Source organism: Rhopilema esculentum, chromosome 7 (genome assembly GCF_057945365.1).
Source record: "Rhopilema esculentum isolate cy_ngs chromosome 7, ASM5794536v1, whole genome shotgun sequence".
Classification (NCBI taxonomy): Eukaryota; Metazoa; Cnidaria; class Scyphozoa; order Rhizostomeae; family Rhizostomatidae; genus Rhopilema; species Rhopilema esculentum.
The window spans coordinates 57,354-74,720 of NC_142821.1; the positions used below are offsets into that span (position 1 = coordinate 57,354).

The window sequence follows — 17,367 nt, forward strand, 5'->3', positions numbered from 1 at the left end:
AAAAAAAATAAACATTTGTTAAAAAATGAAGGGAGTTTGAATGCAAGTAAAAGCTGTCTCAACATTTAGTTGGACTGTCTGAAATTGGCAAGAAATTAGTACTGAAGACTGTCTACAAACATCGGAGCTTTAGTTTTTTAAAAAACATTGGACAGGGAGGATCATGAGAGTTGGGAATGAAATGTTTTTTCATTGCACGCTCCTGAAAAGGAACTAGGGGCACCTGCAATTGGGAGCTCTACAGCAAATAGTTAATAGTTATAAGTCTATATGGCGTGGTCTATATTCAGACCGAAATAGATTTTGATACTTACTGTAGCTAAAAATAAGGCTTGTCAAAAATTTGTCATTTTTTCTCTGATAAGTAAGCAAAATGAAGTTGGGTGTCCTAAGCTGTTGGTTAGCAGTACTGCTACAATGTTTATATCTTACGAAAACAGAAAAAACTGAACAAGCGATCAGACGTTGGTGTCGCGAGAGCTGTTGCTCTTCTTCACCGTGAAAACTTTTTTAGACTTCTTGTTTTTCAAATCTTTTTACATATCTCGAAAACGGCAGCCTTTGGGCATCCAATGATACTAGCAATTTAATGATAGCTTTTTCCTATTTTTGTGATAAAACATTATTTCTAGACACTGCTCAGAAGTCAATATTTTTGTTCCGGTCGCTACCATCTTGAGGAAAAACCCTCACAGAATTTGCTTACATATCGATAAGATTATTTTTTTCGACGAATAAATAGACCAAAGGCCAAAAATACTTAAAAAAAAATTCGAGGAAATTGATAAAAACGTTCTCGTAAAGATGCCATGGTAATACCTGGAGTAGTAAAGAAACAAATATTGTTTATTAAGACCATTAGGAATAAGAGTACCAAGTTTAGAAATATTACGTTTTTCGAGGGTTTTGCGTTTAGTGTTGTTATGAGGAGCATAGCAAAGTCCAGTGATTTTCATGTTGGCTGGTGTATGGCCATCTTTGTTGAAATGAATTGAGACTGTGGCATCTGGGTCCTCTTTTCTTGATTCTTGAAGGTGTATTTTCTTCTCTACATTGCGGAGATGCTCACCAAAACGGGTATTTATCTGACGGGACGTTTCTCAAAAATCAACTACTTTCCACATGCCTTGAAAACACTTTCCACGTTCCTTGAAAACACTTTATGATTGGCTGATCAACTAGAATTTGTTTTTGCGCCCCGCACACTTGCGATTTTCAGTTTTTAGTCGCTGGCGACAAAAATCCTGTGATGTTTTTCCCCGCAGACTAGCGATTTTAGTCGCCAGCGACAAAAATCGCCGTCGCTGGCGACAAAAATTGCTAGTGTGCGCTAGGCTTAACCAAATATGCATCAAAAACTGGTTTGCATCATTGCACAAAATTGCAAAAGATGGTCATAAACAATTAAAATTTTAAAAGCTGTCGATAAATATTGCAAGGAAAATGATAAAGAATTGTAAATGTACCCTCGTACCGACCGATTTCAGCAAGACTTGCAGCGGTAAAGAAATTATATGGTTTTATGGCCCTGCACTGAATGAAATGTCTGCTTTGCAAGAAAGTTTTTAATCTGGTAAAATGTTACCAAATTCCATCCATGTTTTATAATCGATCGGTGGCATCTCCATGCAAAAATGTTTCCCAACTGGGAGTAAACACGTTGTAATTCTCTTTGTTCAAAAGTATTTGTGTCTCGAGAACCAGTTGTAAAGAGTTGGCCCATCTTAACAAGTCCAAGTCACCTGACTTTGCTGTTCTCCGCTTCTATGACATCAGTTGATATGCATAAGGTTTGTAGCGCAAAGGTTTCTCATTTCAACAAAAAATGATAGACGTCTTGCAGCATTTTGATGTTCTGGTTTATTTTGTAAGGGTTTCTCAAAAAATTATTATCACTAAGTTAAATAGTCGTTTTCGCCAGCCTAATTTTGTTTTTGTCTGAAAGCGCAATCGATCTTCGAACTGTCCGGATACTTTCGTGAGGGGAGTGTATATCAGTGTATCATTGATTGAAATTGTAGCAAAAAGAAACACCGCAATGCACGAGAATATCAGTGAGAGATATGCGTCTTTGAATCGAGGCTAGTTAATAATTGAACGTCCCAAGGACGGCGAAGTAAACAACTCATTGAATTTGATTGATACCTAGGTGGCAAGAGTGCATTACTTTGACAACAGTTTCGCGGTAAGTTCTGAAAGGCTACAGTATTTTCAGAACTCTCTTCATATTTATAGAAGCACGTTGTCCGAAGTTTGAAGAATTCTTCAAATCTTTTGCACCAGATTTGAAAGTTTGCAATTTGTAGCTTTAATTTAATTTGCTCGGCTCTGATATGCCAAAGTAAAGATGTATGTTAGTGGATTCTAATAAAGAACGTATGTTAATATTTCTCCGATTAATTGGCCGCGTATGACAGACTTTCCGATTTTTCATAATTATTGGGTCTTCAATTTTACTTTTGTCTTTTATTCAATCTGAATACCATCCATCTAAATAATAAATCTTGTTTGCGATAACATAACCAGAGAAACTTTATAGGTTGCTTAGATGCCGTTTTGAAAATTTGCTTTGCAGATTTATCAGCCCAAGGTTGAAATTCATCTAACATGCTTAGCAAATAATGTTGCGTTATCTATGGTTTTACTTTAGCTATAATATTCGAATCCGTTATATAAACTTTTTTTGCTTGAAGATGGGACTTTCTTGAAATTTTTCCTGTCTTGATGGACGATTGGAACCTTTTTGACCTGCATCATTGCAATGAGAGCTGTTGTTTTTGTTTGTATGGCAATATTTACTCTTAGCTAGAACTTTTCACTTGACCAGATGACATTCCTTGTCCTCTGTTATTCTTTAAAATGATACTTAGTAACACTTTTTGATTATGTGTTCATTTGAAATGTATGTCTGTACTTTACAATTATTTTAGTATAAAACGAAGTCATAGTCACAAATTTATCTGTTGTTATTTAATGTTATTTGATGTTTACCATTCTTAATTTCTACTTTGACTTTTTTCATTAAAATTTTTTAAGCAAAAAAACATTGCTTTAGCTATATTTCTTCAGATTTATTAGGCTTTTATTCTAAATTTCTTAAAATAATCTCAGTTAGCTAAATTTCTTAAAATAATCTCAGTTAGCTAAATTTCTTTAGATTTATTCAGATTTTTTAGGCTTTTAATATTTCTTTTTAATGTATCATAAACAAATTATGGTTATTGTTATTGTTATAGAACAACAAGTTTCAGGTGTTGCTTGACAATAGTATGACTCCCTGTATAAAGAAGAATGGCTTTGAAGAAGAGAGGTAAATATTTATAAATTTACTAAGCCAATCACTAATTTATCTTGTCATCAAGTGTTATAATATAGCAATAGGTATTCTAAAGCTGTCTTTTTCTATGAATATATTGTATGAATACATTATATGAATATATTTTAGATGAATTATTCAACATTTTCAAACAAAAGTATGAAAGGCTAAAAGTAGATATCTATTTTCTGGATATTTTTGTGGATTATTTTCAGTTCCTTTGCCATAAATAAATTTACAAGATGCATGTTTTGTGTTGATACCTTTGTTACTTTTATGATGTCTTTTAACATAGCAAAGGAACTGAATTATCAAAAAAATTTGAAAAATTGAATTTCAGAATAAGTGAGCTTGGTGCATAAATATGAATTGACAGTTAGCTATTGATTAAATCAAGATACAGAGACAAAATAATTGATTTAAATCACATAAATAATGTAATGGGAATTATGACGAAAATAGTGATCACTTTGAGGTGGTTCCTATCACTGTGCACTATCTCTTTGTCTCCTTACTTATAGACTTCCAGAAGCTTGTTAATTTTATCAAAGAATTTCAAAGCAGACTTCCATGTGGTGAGAGCGCTGCTGAACTTCGTGATTCTTTGAACCTTTCCCTTTTACATATGCACAAGTTTTATAAAAGAGTTAGAGTAAGGTGTCTCAATGGACCATATACATTGGATGGAAGCTTGTCTTTAAGTGGACCACTCAATGGAACTACCAGTCCTGTGTCTCCTTTCATTTCACCAGTTGACAGGTTTAGTTGGAGATGGCTTAATCTAGATGTTGGAAAACTTTCTGCAAGTTTTGGTCATGGTGATAACTCCAATTTTGTTCCAGAAATATTTTATGCCATTAAAGACTGTGACATAGGTCAGATGGAAAAACTTCTTCAGAAAGGTTAGTTGCTGTGTCCCTTGATAGCCGTGTCTCTTTTGTTGTCTTGATGCCTGAAAAATTAAGAATAAGTTTGATATGTCATATAAAAAACAGTTTATAACAGGCATTAAACGGAAATCTTCAAAACTAGAGATAAGCTTTGTGTTACTTCCTGTCAGTCAAACAAGCTGGGTGTGAAACATAGACTACCATAATTTTAGTTTGTTAAAAACTCATTGTTTGTAAACTTATCATCACACACCTTTATAGTTGAATGTAAATGTTGTTGGTATTTGAGTCAAAATATGTTTTTAGATAAAGACAGCCCTAACGAATTAGATGCCATTGGCCGCACCACAGCAATGTATGCTACTAATGGTGGATCAACTGACCATTTAAACTGCTTGAAATTTCTCATTGCTAGAGGAGTTGACTTAAATCACCAGAGCAACGGTATGAATTATGAGTGCTTTTTTTCTTTGTTTGTTTGTTCAAAAGTTTTTGTGTCAAAAACAATGGTAGATAGAATGATCTAGCATTGGCTATAAACTGCACCATTTTCTTGCATATTGCCACCAACCAGCTAGCTAACATGTAGAGAAAACAGACTAATTGTCAGTTGAGAATAGCCTTGATACTCCTGTACTTCTGTTGAATTTTTTAATTATTGGGATGTTATTTGATGGTTTGGTGGTATTGATTTTCTTCCTTAATAGCTAGTTAACTATCTTAATGGATTCATCATTGATAATTTCCATTTTATCCTAATGACTTTTGATTGTTGAGTGGTTATGCTTTTCAATAAGTTCAACTCCTTTTTTAACAGATGGGTTTACATGTTTGCACATCGCATGTCATTATGGGTATGATGATTTCATAGACACACTGCTACAGACCAATGTAAGGGTTAATTTGCATCATTTTCTTAAATGTATCTCACAGAAAGCCAGGGTAAAGTTTTTAGGCATCGCATGTCTGTTTTTTATTTTTTGGTCAAATCAATAATGTAGAAAAATATTTTGAATCATTGTTGTTATGCCTGCACAGATTTATTCTTTTGCTTTTCTAAAGGCTTTATAAATTGCTCATTTCCATAGATGAAGAAAGGATTTGGAAAGAAGGGAACTACATATTGTCAAGAAGCCATTAGAATTTTTACATTGGTTTTTTGATAAGTGGGGTTTTGTTCTTTTAACTAATTCTAGGGCAAGGGGCCTAAAATATCTTAAATCTGAAGTAACAAGTTTAGATGTAGGGTAGGGCAATTATAAATAAAGGTGGCATATAATTACAAACACTGAAAGAACTCTCTTGCCACTGCAGTTTTTCATCATTAGAGACAGAAATATTTTCAACATTTTTACCACATTTTTGAATATTATTTGAAAGTTTTATTTGAAACTTGGTTTTTTGACAAATACCCTCGGCCAGATTTCTCCCTCCCCCTATGTAAATGCTAGCTTTGTTAACATTAAGAAATACCAGAAATTTGTTTGGTAATGATGTTTTATAGCATTCCAATTTACGGTGGGTCTTAGAATAGCCTTCTATAGTTCTTCAAAAATACAATGTTCGTTTAATGAAATGATTATGTTTTATGTTAGTATCTCTGTTGAATATTTTATTGTCAACTCATTTTTGGTTGTCATGATTTGTGCTTTTGGTTGCCATGAGGTAGCAGATGTCCCCCTCCATATTGTAACACTATACTCTGGTGGCAGTGCAAAATTATAAATCTTAGATGATACTGTTGGCCTTTAGAACCATTTTCGAAAAAATTGAAATTATGCAGCTACCTTTTTTAATATTCCATGGCTAGAAATGCAATGAAAGGCCAGATTAACATAATTTTAAATAAATACTTCAAACAAACAAGCTAAAAATATAATTATTTGTGGGCAAGGTTTCACACTTTGTTGGGTACGCTAGCCCCAAGCTAGCATTTAAAACCAAATCTAACTTTTTGAAGCTTGTAGTTGAATGATTCTGTTGATATTAGCAAATTTTGGCTCATTTTATTGGCTACAAGTACCCACCCCCACATGTGGCACATGGGAAAGTTGACCAGTTCTAAATATACAGCTTGTCTATGATCCTGGACCATGTGTCTCAGAATTTTTATCTGAAATCTAGGTGAATATTGACACCCAAGACGCTGATGGAAGGACTCCTCTCCATTTTGCAGCAGCCTACTGTTCACAGGAAATGCTACAGGCATGTGATGTAAAGTTACCTATTTTATGTATATTGTAGGCCATTTAACTTTATACATTCACTATTTACAAATCTAAATTGTGTATTCTGCCAATGGCTTCAAATGTTGTGTTTTTGTAAGCACATGCCAACCTGACCATTAGTCTTACAGGTATTCTTCTTTACTAGAAGACTCATAGACTTGGGTCTGATTTTGCATTTGAGAACTGCCACATAAAATTGGAAAACTATTTTCATAAAAAATGAAGAGATTGTTCAGTCAAACCATTTTCAATTTTTATTGAGATCTGTGTTCCCATTTGAGCCATGTTCATGCCTTTTTCTTACAGTTCTCTGGTACAACCTACAGGTCTTTTGCTTACAATTTGGCCTTTATTACCCCTTTTCTTATTGATTTTTTTGATACTGGAGTCTTAGAAATCCTAGGAATACATTAAATGACCTAAGTCTACCAAAGAAGAACTCCAAAAATGGAGATAAATGCTTCTCATTTACAGGTGCTAGGTCTTGGAATGGCCTCAAAGCTGAGTGTAAGCAGGCATTTTCCCTGAGCAAAAATTTCTGGCTCAATTGTAATTAGGTGATAACCATTTGGTCTTAAATCATTGATGACCTAATCTGATTTTGAATTATTAAATTCAGATTAAAGTAGGGTTTTATTATAATTTGTAATTTATATATATTGAATGGTAATTAGGTTTATTTATTTTTTATAGAAAAGCTATTCCTGTAAGTTTTCAAATGGAGGGCCCCTTGAAAATCAGCTTTACTAAAGGGCTACCCTGCTTAAATATATGAAATGAAAGAATGAAATGAAATGCTGTTAAAATGTGAAGTTGAATGAAAAAGACAATTTCGATAAAAAGGAAATATTTATGTCAACATCTCAATGAATTTGTGCATCAACTCATAACCCAAATTGTATTTACTTTAAAATAATTGAACACTTGTCTTATGGTTTTTGTGTTTAGAAGCTGGTGTTAAGTGGTGCAGATCCATCAGTTCAAGATGGCGAAGGTCTGACTGCTGCTATGTGGGCGTGTCACTTTGATCAGCTTGAGAATCTCCAATTGTTATTAGCTGCTCAAGAGAGATCGAATGTATCACCAGAGGCCAGGTTTCAGTCTGTGGATAACCTTGGAAGGACAATTTTACATTGGGCTGTTAGCAGAACCACTAACATTAACTGCATGAAGGTGAGTTATTTATGTGATAATGAAACTGTTTGAGGCTGCACTCACTTATTATTTGGGAATGTCTCACTGGTCATTTAGTATGTTTTCAAGTGCACTGTGTGGGAACGAACTGGCCTGCTCTTTAGTAGTAGTTAAAAGGCAGTTTTTCTTCTTTAATCAGTACTTTTTAACTCGATAATGTTATGTTGGTTGACAGCTACAGCATCCTGAGCTTGGGCTTCCATTAGTATTCGGTCAAATAGATGATCAACGTTATTCTATGTTTATCTTCGAGGTTTATTCAGTTTTTTATATCATGGATTGGATCACAACACTGACAAAAATAATCGTGAACATATAATCATAATGCTGTAAAAATGCTGTGCCTTTTTTAGGTTTTGCTCAACGCTGAAACAGCGCACCTGTGCGATGATGAAGGAAAAACAGTATTTCTGTATGCAGCTGAGAATGGTAGGAAGCAGATTTCTCCATTTCTCCTGCTAAATCTCATCATCGCTTACATTTCCAAACAAGCTATGGCCAAATGGTTTTCGTCTTGGGCAGATTCTATCAATGAGCTCTAGAAAACTGAGCTCTAGAAAACAAACGGACGTTATTAGTTGTGGGTTGGTTTGGAAAGGAAATTAGAAATAAAAAAAACCTTTATGAATGAAGGAACTTTCTCTAAGATATAAAGTAACTAGTTGAAGTGAACTGGCATTGGAGCATTCTGTATTTCATCGCAAACTGTAAACAGCACAGTGCCTACTGTAAATCATCAGAAAAAAGGACATAGGATTCTAAGTCCCTGCAGACGATAATTTTTTGATTAACCACCTTGTGTTTCCAGACTTTCTATGTTTGATTAAACACTTTTTATTTACGAACCTATTTTTGTCTTTGCTGAAATCATAAGGTTTTGCTGAAAGCAACCAAACCCACCATCACAGTACACCTTTAAAAACGGAATCTTATCCAATTGATACTGCAACTCCTATACGCCCGTTTAGAGCAGCGCAGCTATTTTTCTTCTTTAAAGACCAAAACTTTCGATACTTCGGTATTGAAGCAGCCCATTAATTTACAATTTATTTAATGTTTTAGGGTGTGTGCCTGCCTGTGAAGAAATTTTGAATTTATGTTCAGAGGATGTTTTGGAAGAAACCGACGATGGGGGTCGAACAGCGTTGCATTTGGCAGCGATGGGTGGTCACGGGGAGGTAGTTGACTTTCTTTTAAGCAAAGGAGGTATGTGAACTGGGTATAATCCTGTTTTTGCTTCCCTTTGTTAATCGTCATTTTTTTTCTATTCAAGCAGGATTTTGAGATCCGTCTCAACGTAGCGTTTGTGGTATTTTTTTATAGAATAGCAGGTGATTTTCTTGATATGTATGAGAGAAAACGGTAAGCCTCTGACAATTTGAGCTAATCCTTGATTTCTTTAAGGCCACTTGGTTTCAATTCTTAACTACCTTATTACAGGAAATTAACGAATCATGAAATTAACGCGGTTTGCCCCTCAACCGCGTTAATTTCATATACGTGTTAATTTAATTTTGTGACAGTGTTAATTTAATTTTGTACAAAAATTGTAAAAAGGCAATTTTTTTCAAGTGGAATAAGGGATGAAAACAAAAGGTTTCTTTCATTTAACATATATTTATCCATCTATTTCTTTATCACTCTCACTCTCCTCGCTTTCACTGGATTGATCATTGTCCAGAAAGTCCTTCAAAATTTGTGACGAATTGTCGCAGTGTTCTGTATCTTCTGGGTAAGCAACCTTTTCTACGTAAGAAAATGGAAAGGGCCTCCTTTAGAGATTACTTCACAAACACGATAACGAAGGAGCTTGAATCAGATCCCGAAAAAGATGTAACAACGATTAAAGTCGATCTAAAATTGTCAACCCTGAAGCCTATTCATGCTAAGTTAATGAATGAAATTTATCAACACTTTAAACAGGCAGGTCGTCAGACAATTTTAAATGGATAGAAGTCAGCAGGGGTGGTTCGAGCCGTAGAGGGTGCCAGGAGTGGTGCGGTAGCAGAATTTAACACTTTCGCATAACGAAAAAAAGGAAGTTTCAAAAAAATGTTGTTTTTTATGCTACTTCCCCAATCCGCGTTAATTTCATGCACCCGCAATGTATTTTTTTGTAAAACCGCGTTAATTTTATGCTTCCAAAATGCACATTTTTCACAGACCGCGTTAATATTATGACGTATTATTTCATGACGCATTAATTTCATGATTCGTTAATTTCCTGTAATAAGGTATAATGGGTAATTATGTTTTCCCAATCTGGTTATTAAGTCAAATTTCAGTTTGAGTTTTTGCACCTTAGCTGTCTCAGACAGAAAGGATAATCAAGGAGCATCTCCATTTGACTTTGTCACCTCAAGAAACCTCAATTACTGTAGCTTGGTTTTGACATCCTATCAGCGGTACCGTGAAAAGCTTTCAAATATGCATGCAAAGCTAGTTGAGCCAAGACCAGTTGACCCACAACATAAAGAAAATAAATCTCAAGACATTGGAGACGAAATGAAGGCGAAAACATTTGCAATAGATGACCAGCAGGCTCAGCACGAGGCTGAAAAAGCAGGTGAACTGGTAGTAGACCATGAAAGCGAGGCAGTTTTAAGAGAGAGAAGGTAATGTGGATTACAAAGTACAAAAGTTTGCTGGTGTTCCGATGTTGTTATTCCATGTGAATCCTTTTATTTAGATGGAAATCTCGTATACTATTTGCAAGACTGAATTGCTTCTCAATTTTGCTTGTAACGTTGCATGTGATAAAATTTGTTGAACTAACAACGTTTTTGCGCGACCACTCTACATTTCATGCTGTAGCTATGTATTCATACTATTTAAAAAACGCCGTAATAAATAGAAAAATGGGAGACTGTCTGTATTGAATTAAATTGATGTATTCAATTAAAGCTTCTGAGTGTGGCTGGAATGAAGTCCTGTCATATCCTTCTGAAAGCAAACTCTTTCTTCCGAAGGTAGAATTGACACACATATCACTCAAGTATGAACAACATCTTAGCCATCAGACAAAGATTTTGTAGTAAAGCTATCGAAAGATAATCAACGATTTATCTAGATTCTGCCACACCACCCGTGAATAACTGATTTTCTTTAGAAATAATTTGAAATGATTTTTGGTTTTCAGTAATTCTATTGAGGTTGACAACAAGTCATTGAAAATAGATTGTCAAGATATAGTGGGATTTGAGGTTGAAGGGGACATTGAAGAAGACGACGAAATGTGCGTGCAAGAAATAGAGTCGACTGATCAACCGAGGGTAGAAAATGCTGATGCCACAAAATATACCGTGAAGCCCGAATCATGGTCCAATTCACCAACCAGCCTTTCGGCTGTGCTTGATGCCGATGGAACAAGTTATTCCAAGGCTGGAGGGGACATTGCTGACGCGAAAAGAAATCTTACGTATGACCCGTCTAAAAGGGCAACGCTGGACAGTAGAAGTGAAACTAAGATGTCAGATGCTAATGCCGATGAAGAAAATTTGAAAGACGGTAAGCAGGTTGAGCGATCAATTATAGGAATGAAAGGTGGGTCGAATCTGGAAGTACCTGTAATTAAAAAAGAAGTTGTATCACCTGAAGAGATGCCAGAACTTAATGATTTCGAAGAGGAAGAATATGAATTTGAAGACGTTAGTTTAGGGTTAGCAGATCAGAAAATTGTACTCGTTGGTCTTCATGAAGGGGACAATGGCTTTGAAATTGACGGAGTGAATGATTTGGAATTTGAGGATGCAGAAGACCATGTTTCACTAGACCAAGGCTTAGAAAACCAAGTGTCCGATGCTGGAGAGACAGTGGACATTCTTAGAGTTGATAATGGTCAAGATCAAGACCTGCTCGAAACTTCAAGGCTCAGTCCAAGAATTGAAAGTGTGACTGGTCTTATGGAAACAAACACTGTGCCTGCTAACCACAGTGCTAGCGTCAACATGAGTGTATCCAGTCTTCGCAGTGACAGTGATGAAGAAGATGCACAGTCAAACACAAAAGAAAGAATTTCAAAGCTCGATAGCAAGGTCAGTTTCCCTAGACATATTTTTCTTGCCAACCACCTACGAATTTGTTTGATCCATGAAAATACCACGTTAAGATCCCACAAAAATTTTTTTATAGCAGAACAATATTTTATCAACAAGTGCTCGTCTGATTTCCTGAAAATATAACGGAAGATAGTACACATAGGCTAATAAAACGCTGCGTAAATGAATATTTCGCCGGGTTTTGAGTAAGAAGCCGTTTTTTGTTTTTTAGCGATCTATTTCTGTTATACTATACCTTGTATCTATATCATATTTCTAGCTTCCCTTGCAACCATTCGACGAAAGACCGCTGAATCAGCTAGAATACAGAGATCCTTTTTCTAAAGTAAAACCCGCAGCACCGTTTGAAGAGGGAATGTCTCGTGTCAAAAGGAACGAAGAGACACGCGCTAAAACAAGCCATTCGAAGCGGAAAGATAAAAAAGAGAGCCAAAAAAGCAAGCCATCGTCACCGAAAGGAAAACAGGATCCTGCATCGCCAGGCCCTTCAAGAATACACCTTGGACCGTTGGAGCCAATGAAACCTCTGCAGCCAATAATTCCACCACAAGGGTTCCAAGGAAACAGAGGTGGAAGTCAAGGACAGTTTCCAGAAGCTTTTGGTGAGTACCTTCGGCTCATTCAAACTGCACACTTCTCTCTCTCTCCATTGAAAGAAATATCTTGGTCGCGAGCCGAGTAGAGTAGAGAAGAACGTAAATAGTAAAATATTTCTCGTCCGAGTTCAAATAGAGAAATCGGATAAACCACTGTTTGATCATATTGTCAACAGTCAATTACGGAATAATTGTAACCTTTTAGTCAAGTCAAACTGTAATCGAAACTGTTTTTTAAGTTGCAATCGAAAGTCTATTAGCTAAACCTTGTTAAGAAAAAAGTCCCATAAAATCCCAGCTGTGGAACCTCCCAAAATCGTCCTATGATTTTTGCTTTGAATTCCCTTATACTTTGAGCCCTTGTGGTACACATTGCATATATAAAATCGCTATAAATATCGAATTTGGATTGCATTTGAGCATTAAATTTCGTTTGATTATGCCATATGCACGTCGAAAGCCTATATCTTAATCTGACCATTCAAAAATCATATTAAAAATGGTTGCTGATTACGTCAATATGACGTCATAACCTCATATTTTCCCGTTATGATTATTTTCTTGCAAAGAACTAGGAAGTAGTTTAAAAAAGTTTTTAATGTTAACTTAAAATCAACATTGCTACTGCCAAACGTGCGTTTTAAGTATCTGGTTATTCATTCCTCATCACTAGATGGTGAATCGTCCAAACGCATCGGAGCTAATTCCGCAGCATTCTCCACAAGCTGTAATGCAGGCTAAACCATTTTTCTTGCATGAACATCTCATATTAGTACACCCTCTCTTACATTTACAGTAAATCAGCTTCAACATCTCTTCAGACCCACAAGGGACATCCGTGAGACATGGAAACATTGCATCATCCTTGACCTACCATCCCCATTTGTTAGGATCTATTGAATTGCCTTCCCATTTTATCATCTGCCAGTATACTCACATGCTGTGGTATTTTGCTGCAGCTGATTTCGGTGGTGGTGCTTCGGGTTTGATCTGTAATTTTGCAGAAACAGGCTTTGCGCAAAAAACATTATAGCGGAGGTCATCTATTGAAGTATTCTCTTCTCCATTATATATGGCAACTAATGCTTTTTCTCCTGCGACACAAACCTGATTTTGGTGGTAAAGGATTCTTCGTTGAAAACATTTGCACATTCCCGAAAATGTGTGTTCTTTGTAAACTTGATGTCGTATCACACCCCAGAAATGCATGCAGAAATAAAATAAACTTGCATGTCTCCGAACCTTGCATGTCTCTTTGACAAAACTTTATATCCAAGACTCTAACTTTTTTGCACTTTTCTTTTGCTGTGGACAAAAATAGATGGGTTTTCGATTCTGTTTAGCGTGATAAAGAAAATGAATGAGCAGGTCTGTATCTTCACCTACAACAACAGTTTCAATGTCTGCTGAAATGCTTATTGCTTTATTTACAATGGCGAAATCTGCATCACCCTCTTAGTAGACAACTTCACACCCTTCAATTTCTAACTTTTTACCCAATATATAGATAAAACGTTGCTTGTTTCCCTTGTTAGCTAGAAACATTTCCTTCTTAATAGTAAGGACCACATCTTCCTTGAAGATGACTTTCACTCCAGCAGATAACCCTGTTCTTCTTCGGTGTGTCGTATCTTTCGGAGATGGACCTGACTCGTAACCATCGAAGATAACAACTGCTTTTCTGTACCTTTTAGTGACGTAACATAGATATGAATCTAAGATCGAAGCGAATCGATCTCCACGCTTCCATGCAAAACGTTGCAAAAGAGACCCTCCATCAAGGACGTATTGGAATGGTTCCGCTGGGCTCGTGTCACTGGAATTGCCAGTTTTGGCTACTGCCTCTGCGAGTACTGGCTTGTTAGCTTTCCTTGGTAAACCACTTGCCTCAAATAAAGAAGCTGGAACTGAGCATAATTCATATTGAAATATTGAACGTACATCTTGTCCAACAAAATCCTTAAATGCAATGAACCTTTGGAAAAGGAGTTGGAGATCCACTTGGATTCCAATATTGGCCATTTTTGCCACATTAGGTGTTGTAATTACAGTTGCTTGGTTTGTCTTATTGAAAACATATTGCTCTGACTCCTTACCCGTCATATCATCTAAAATTTCCCCGCCAATTCCACTTGCTTTGTCAACATTTGCTCCCTCTTCTGCTAGTTTGACTTGACTATTTGTGTCGACTAATAGTTGAAATATAGGCTGTCAAGATAAAATAGAGAAGCAGGTCGGCTTTTACAGGCGAAATGAAGAAATATAGTCCAGTAGGTTCACTGAGCACAGTTGAGGCCTTATATGTGGTATTTGAAATATGAAAGAAACGAGATTTCCGGCAGAAAAATATAAGTATTTAGGTGTTATAATTTTGAAATACGAAATAACGCAGGTTCCCAAAATGAAAGACGAAATAACGAATTGACTGAATATTTCTTTAGGTTTTGTGCTAGAATTATTCATTTGATGGAAGAAATCACTCGAGCTGTTCAGACATTTGTCAAACTTAAAGCTCTTTGGATAGACAAAAAGGATGATTCTCCGTGCGGGAAGAGTTAATAGGACATAAATAGGTTATTTAGGTCCCTGTTGAGGATACCCTGCACGGTGTAGAGGGACTGGCTACGTGGAGCGGGCTGGCCTGGTTTACCGTATAGGAACACATTTTGTGAGATGCCGGTATCAATTGCATGCTTTGTGTTTAGCAAACTTTCGATTTCATGGAGAACGGGCCAGTTCGGTTAGGCGGGACCCCGTTATCTGCCTACCGGGCTAGCCTGGCAAATCGGGCTGTAATTTAATCTTGTTGCCCGTAATAGATTCAAGCCGGGCTAGCCTGGCAAATCGGGCTGCGGATTTAAACAACACATGCTCTATCGGGCGTAATAACGTAAATCACGCCTAGAGTGAAAGAAAAGACAACGTAAAAGACCCAACTCAAAGCCCTCATAGCTGAAAACCGTTTCTTGGCAAGAGTTGCATCCATGTTTAAAATCAATTTACTTGCCAATTTGCTTGCCGTTATTCTATCATTGAGCATCGTTATGAATGTCGTAATGTTGTGTGGTTGCCTCTTTGGAACAATTGTACGGATTTACATTTGAAAAGTCGTCTTAAGCCGAAAACTCACTCTGGAAAACGAACCGCGGATCGGATCAGATCGTGCTGTTTTGATCAGTTCCGTTCGATCCACGGATCGGTTCAGATTGGAATCCCATGACGCAAGTGCTGTGTTGTTTAAAAAGTTATAATTCAATTTTGATCAAAAGAAAACTACTGTACCGAAACGGTTCAAAAAAGTTGATATGATTTCAACTTTTATTTCGATCCGTTTCGATCCGTCGCGGATCAGTCATGTGACCATTTTTGCATCGAAAGCGCGTGCGCAACACAAAATTTGATCCGATCCGTGGATCATTTTCCGGAGTGGGTTTTCGGCTTTACCCCGATAATTTTTGGTTGTTCAGGAGAATAGTTAATCTGAAGTATAAAAAAGAATGTCTAACGCTGAACATCATCTGGCTTCTTCAATTTATTTTTACTTATTTTAGATTCAATGCTGCCAGTTTCATCACGAAGTCCTGTCGAGCGCTCAAATGCGCTGTCGAGTCCAGTTGAAAGCCCCAGATCAAAGGTTTTTTTCATTCATCCGTTATTATTTGAAATAAACGTTTTTAATGCTTATTCAAATTTTAGGTTAAATTTCATTGTTGCGTTTCAATTCTTTTCCAGTTAGAAGTCACAATTGCGATTTAGTAATTGTTGGAAAGAAAATTCATCAAATATTTTCTTGAGAGTGTAGATTAAAGATAAAAATATGAATTTTCAGTTTTCATCTAGACACTGAAGAGAAAGCCAAGAAATGGAAAAGAATCTCCCCAGTGTGATTTTTGATAGTAAAGACTAGGAAAATGTTCATGTTCATTTGCAGCGAGCATTCTAAACAAATTCGCATTTTAGTCTATTCATATAGCTCAGTAGTAATAGCTAGAAATAAATCACGTGTGATGCGTAAGTGATAAAAGGTTTCTTCAACTTTACAGGGTAACCAGCTGCCTTCACCACGAGGAGGCTTCGATTCACGCGACACTGCCAAACTTTCACATATTCCAAGACCAACAAGCCCTTCAAATCGGAACAAGCAATTCGCTAGTAATTCCTTTCCGCCGAGACCACCAGTTGGTCGATGAAGCGACTTTGTGGAAAGTTTTCTTATTAACTTGTGTATTAGCATCGCGTCAAAATCTCCTTGCGCTGAAAACAGTCATTACAAAACTACCTATTTAAGTTAAGAATTTCTAGCTTATGGCAGGGTAAGTTGATGCACAGGTTTTTTCAAGTGACTCCAACGATTTCAACGATTCAAGTTATGTACAAAGAGCAACGTTTAAAGAGTTTTGAAAGAATAAACAGATTGAATTATAGCGCTCTTGTTGAAATAAGGAAAAACAAGCTGTCTCTTTACGGGATATGAAATTGCAACAAAATTTTTCTTAATTAACGGGAATTTTTCTTAGAAATGGGTTTTGCTTCTACAGAAGCAACAATGTCCGAAACTATATAGGAAATATACAATATGCTTCACTAGCTGTTTTTTTCTCTTGTGCACTTTTTATTCTTAATATCAGTTGTATTGTTGCCTTGCCTACGGCTATATGACTAGAATCTATCGTCTTGCATGTTTCTGAGAAAAGCTAAAAAGCTACAACACTGGATAGAATGACAGAGAAAACATAAGGGCATAAAACAAATAAAATAGAATAATCAAATTTGCATGGGTAGATTTGCATGGGTGCATGGGTAGAATCTCCAGTTAAAAGAGTTTTTAAGTTGTGACATCACAAACAGACTTTTAAGGTAAAGTGGATTACCAATAAACTACTATCAGCATCGACTTATTTTAATAAACTGCTGATTAAGCGCATTTCTGTAAATTTGTAGGGGCCGATGCTCGTGCCATCATGATCGCACGAGTATATCTGAGTATATCTATATTTGTTTCTTCTTTAAACAAGAGCACGTTTTAACACTGTAAATAGTCATATTTTATTGAAAATAAACTTGTATATGTTGTATTAGAACTGC

General features: G+C 36.1%; 1 protein-coding gene across 4 annotated transcripts; it reads left to right on the top strand.

Annotated features, from left to right (window-relative positions):
• Window positions 1-2,020: 2,020 nt before the first annotated feature.
• LOC135683849 (uncharacterized) lies at window positions 2,021-16,866 on the top strand. Of its 4 annotated transcripts, XM_065199221.2 has the most exons (15): window positions 2,021-2,185; window positions 2,694-2,783; window positions 3,237-3,310; window positions 3,838-4,218; window positions 4,513-4,650; window positions 5,024-5,097; window positions 6,331-6,411; window positions 7,383-7,607; window positions 7,982-8,057; window positions 8,691-8,834; window positions 9,934-10,243; window positions 10,768-11,662; window positions 11,946-12,288; window positions 15,834-15,916; window positions 16,326-16,866. In XM_065199221.2, exons 3-15 carry the CDS (start codon window positions 3,292-3,294, stop codon window positions 16,470-16,472), a joined length of 2,916 nt encoding a protein of 971 aa, XP_065055293.2. In that variant the 5' UTR covers window positions 2,021-2,185; window positions 2,694-2,783; window positions 3,237-3,291; the 3' UTR covers window positions 16,473-16,866. The 4 variants fall into 4 exon arrangements, with proteins under 4 accessions (XP_065055293.2, XP_065055292.2, XP_065055291.2 ...); XM_065199220.2 differs by having other exon boundaries at window positions 2,021-2,783; XM_065199219.2 differs by having other exon boundaries at window positions 2,694-3,310.
• Window positions 16,867-17,367: the final 501 nt, after the last annotated feature.

Coding starts and splice junctions, on each gene's coding strand:
- LOC135683849 (XM_065199220.2), top strand. Junction 5,098..6,330: donor ACACACTGCTACAGACCAAT/GTAAGGGTTAAT, acceptor TCTGAAATCTAG/GTGAATATTGACACCCAAGA. Junction 8,058..8,690: donor TCTGTATGCAGCTGAGAATG/GTAGGAAGCAGA, acceptor TTAATGTTTTAG/GGTGTGTGCCTGCCTGTGAA.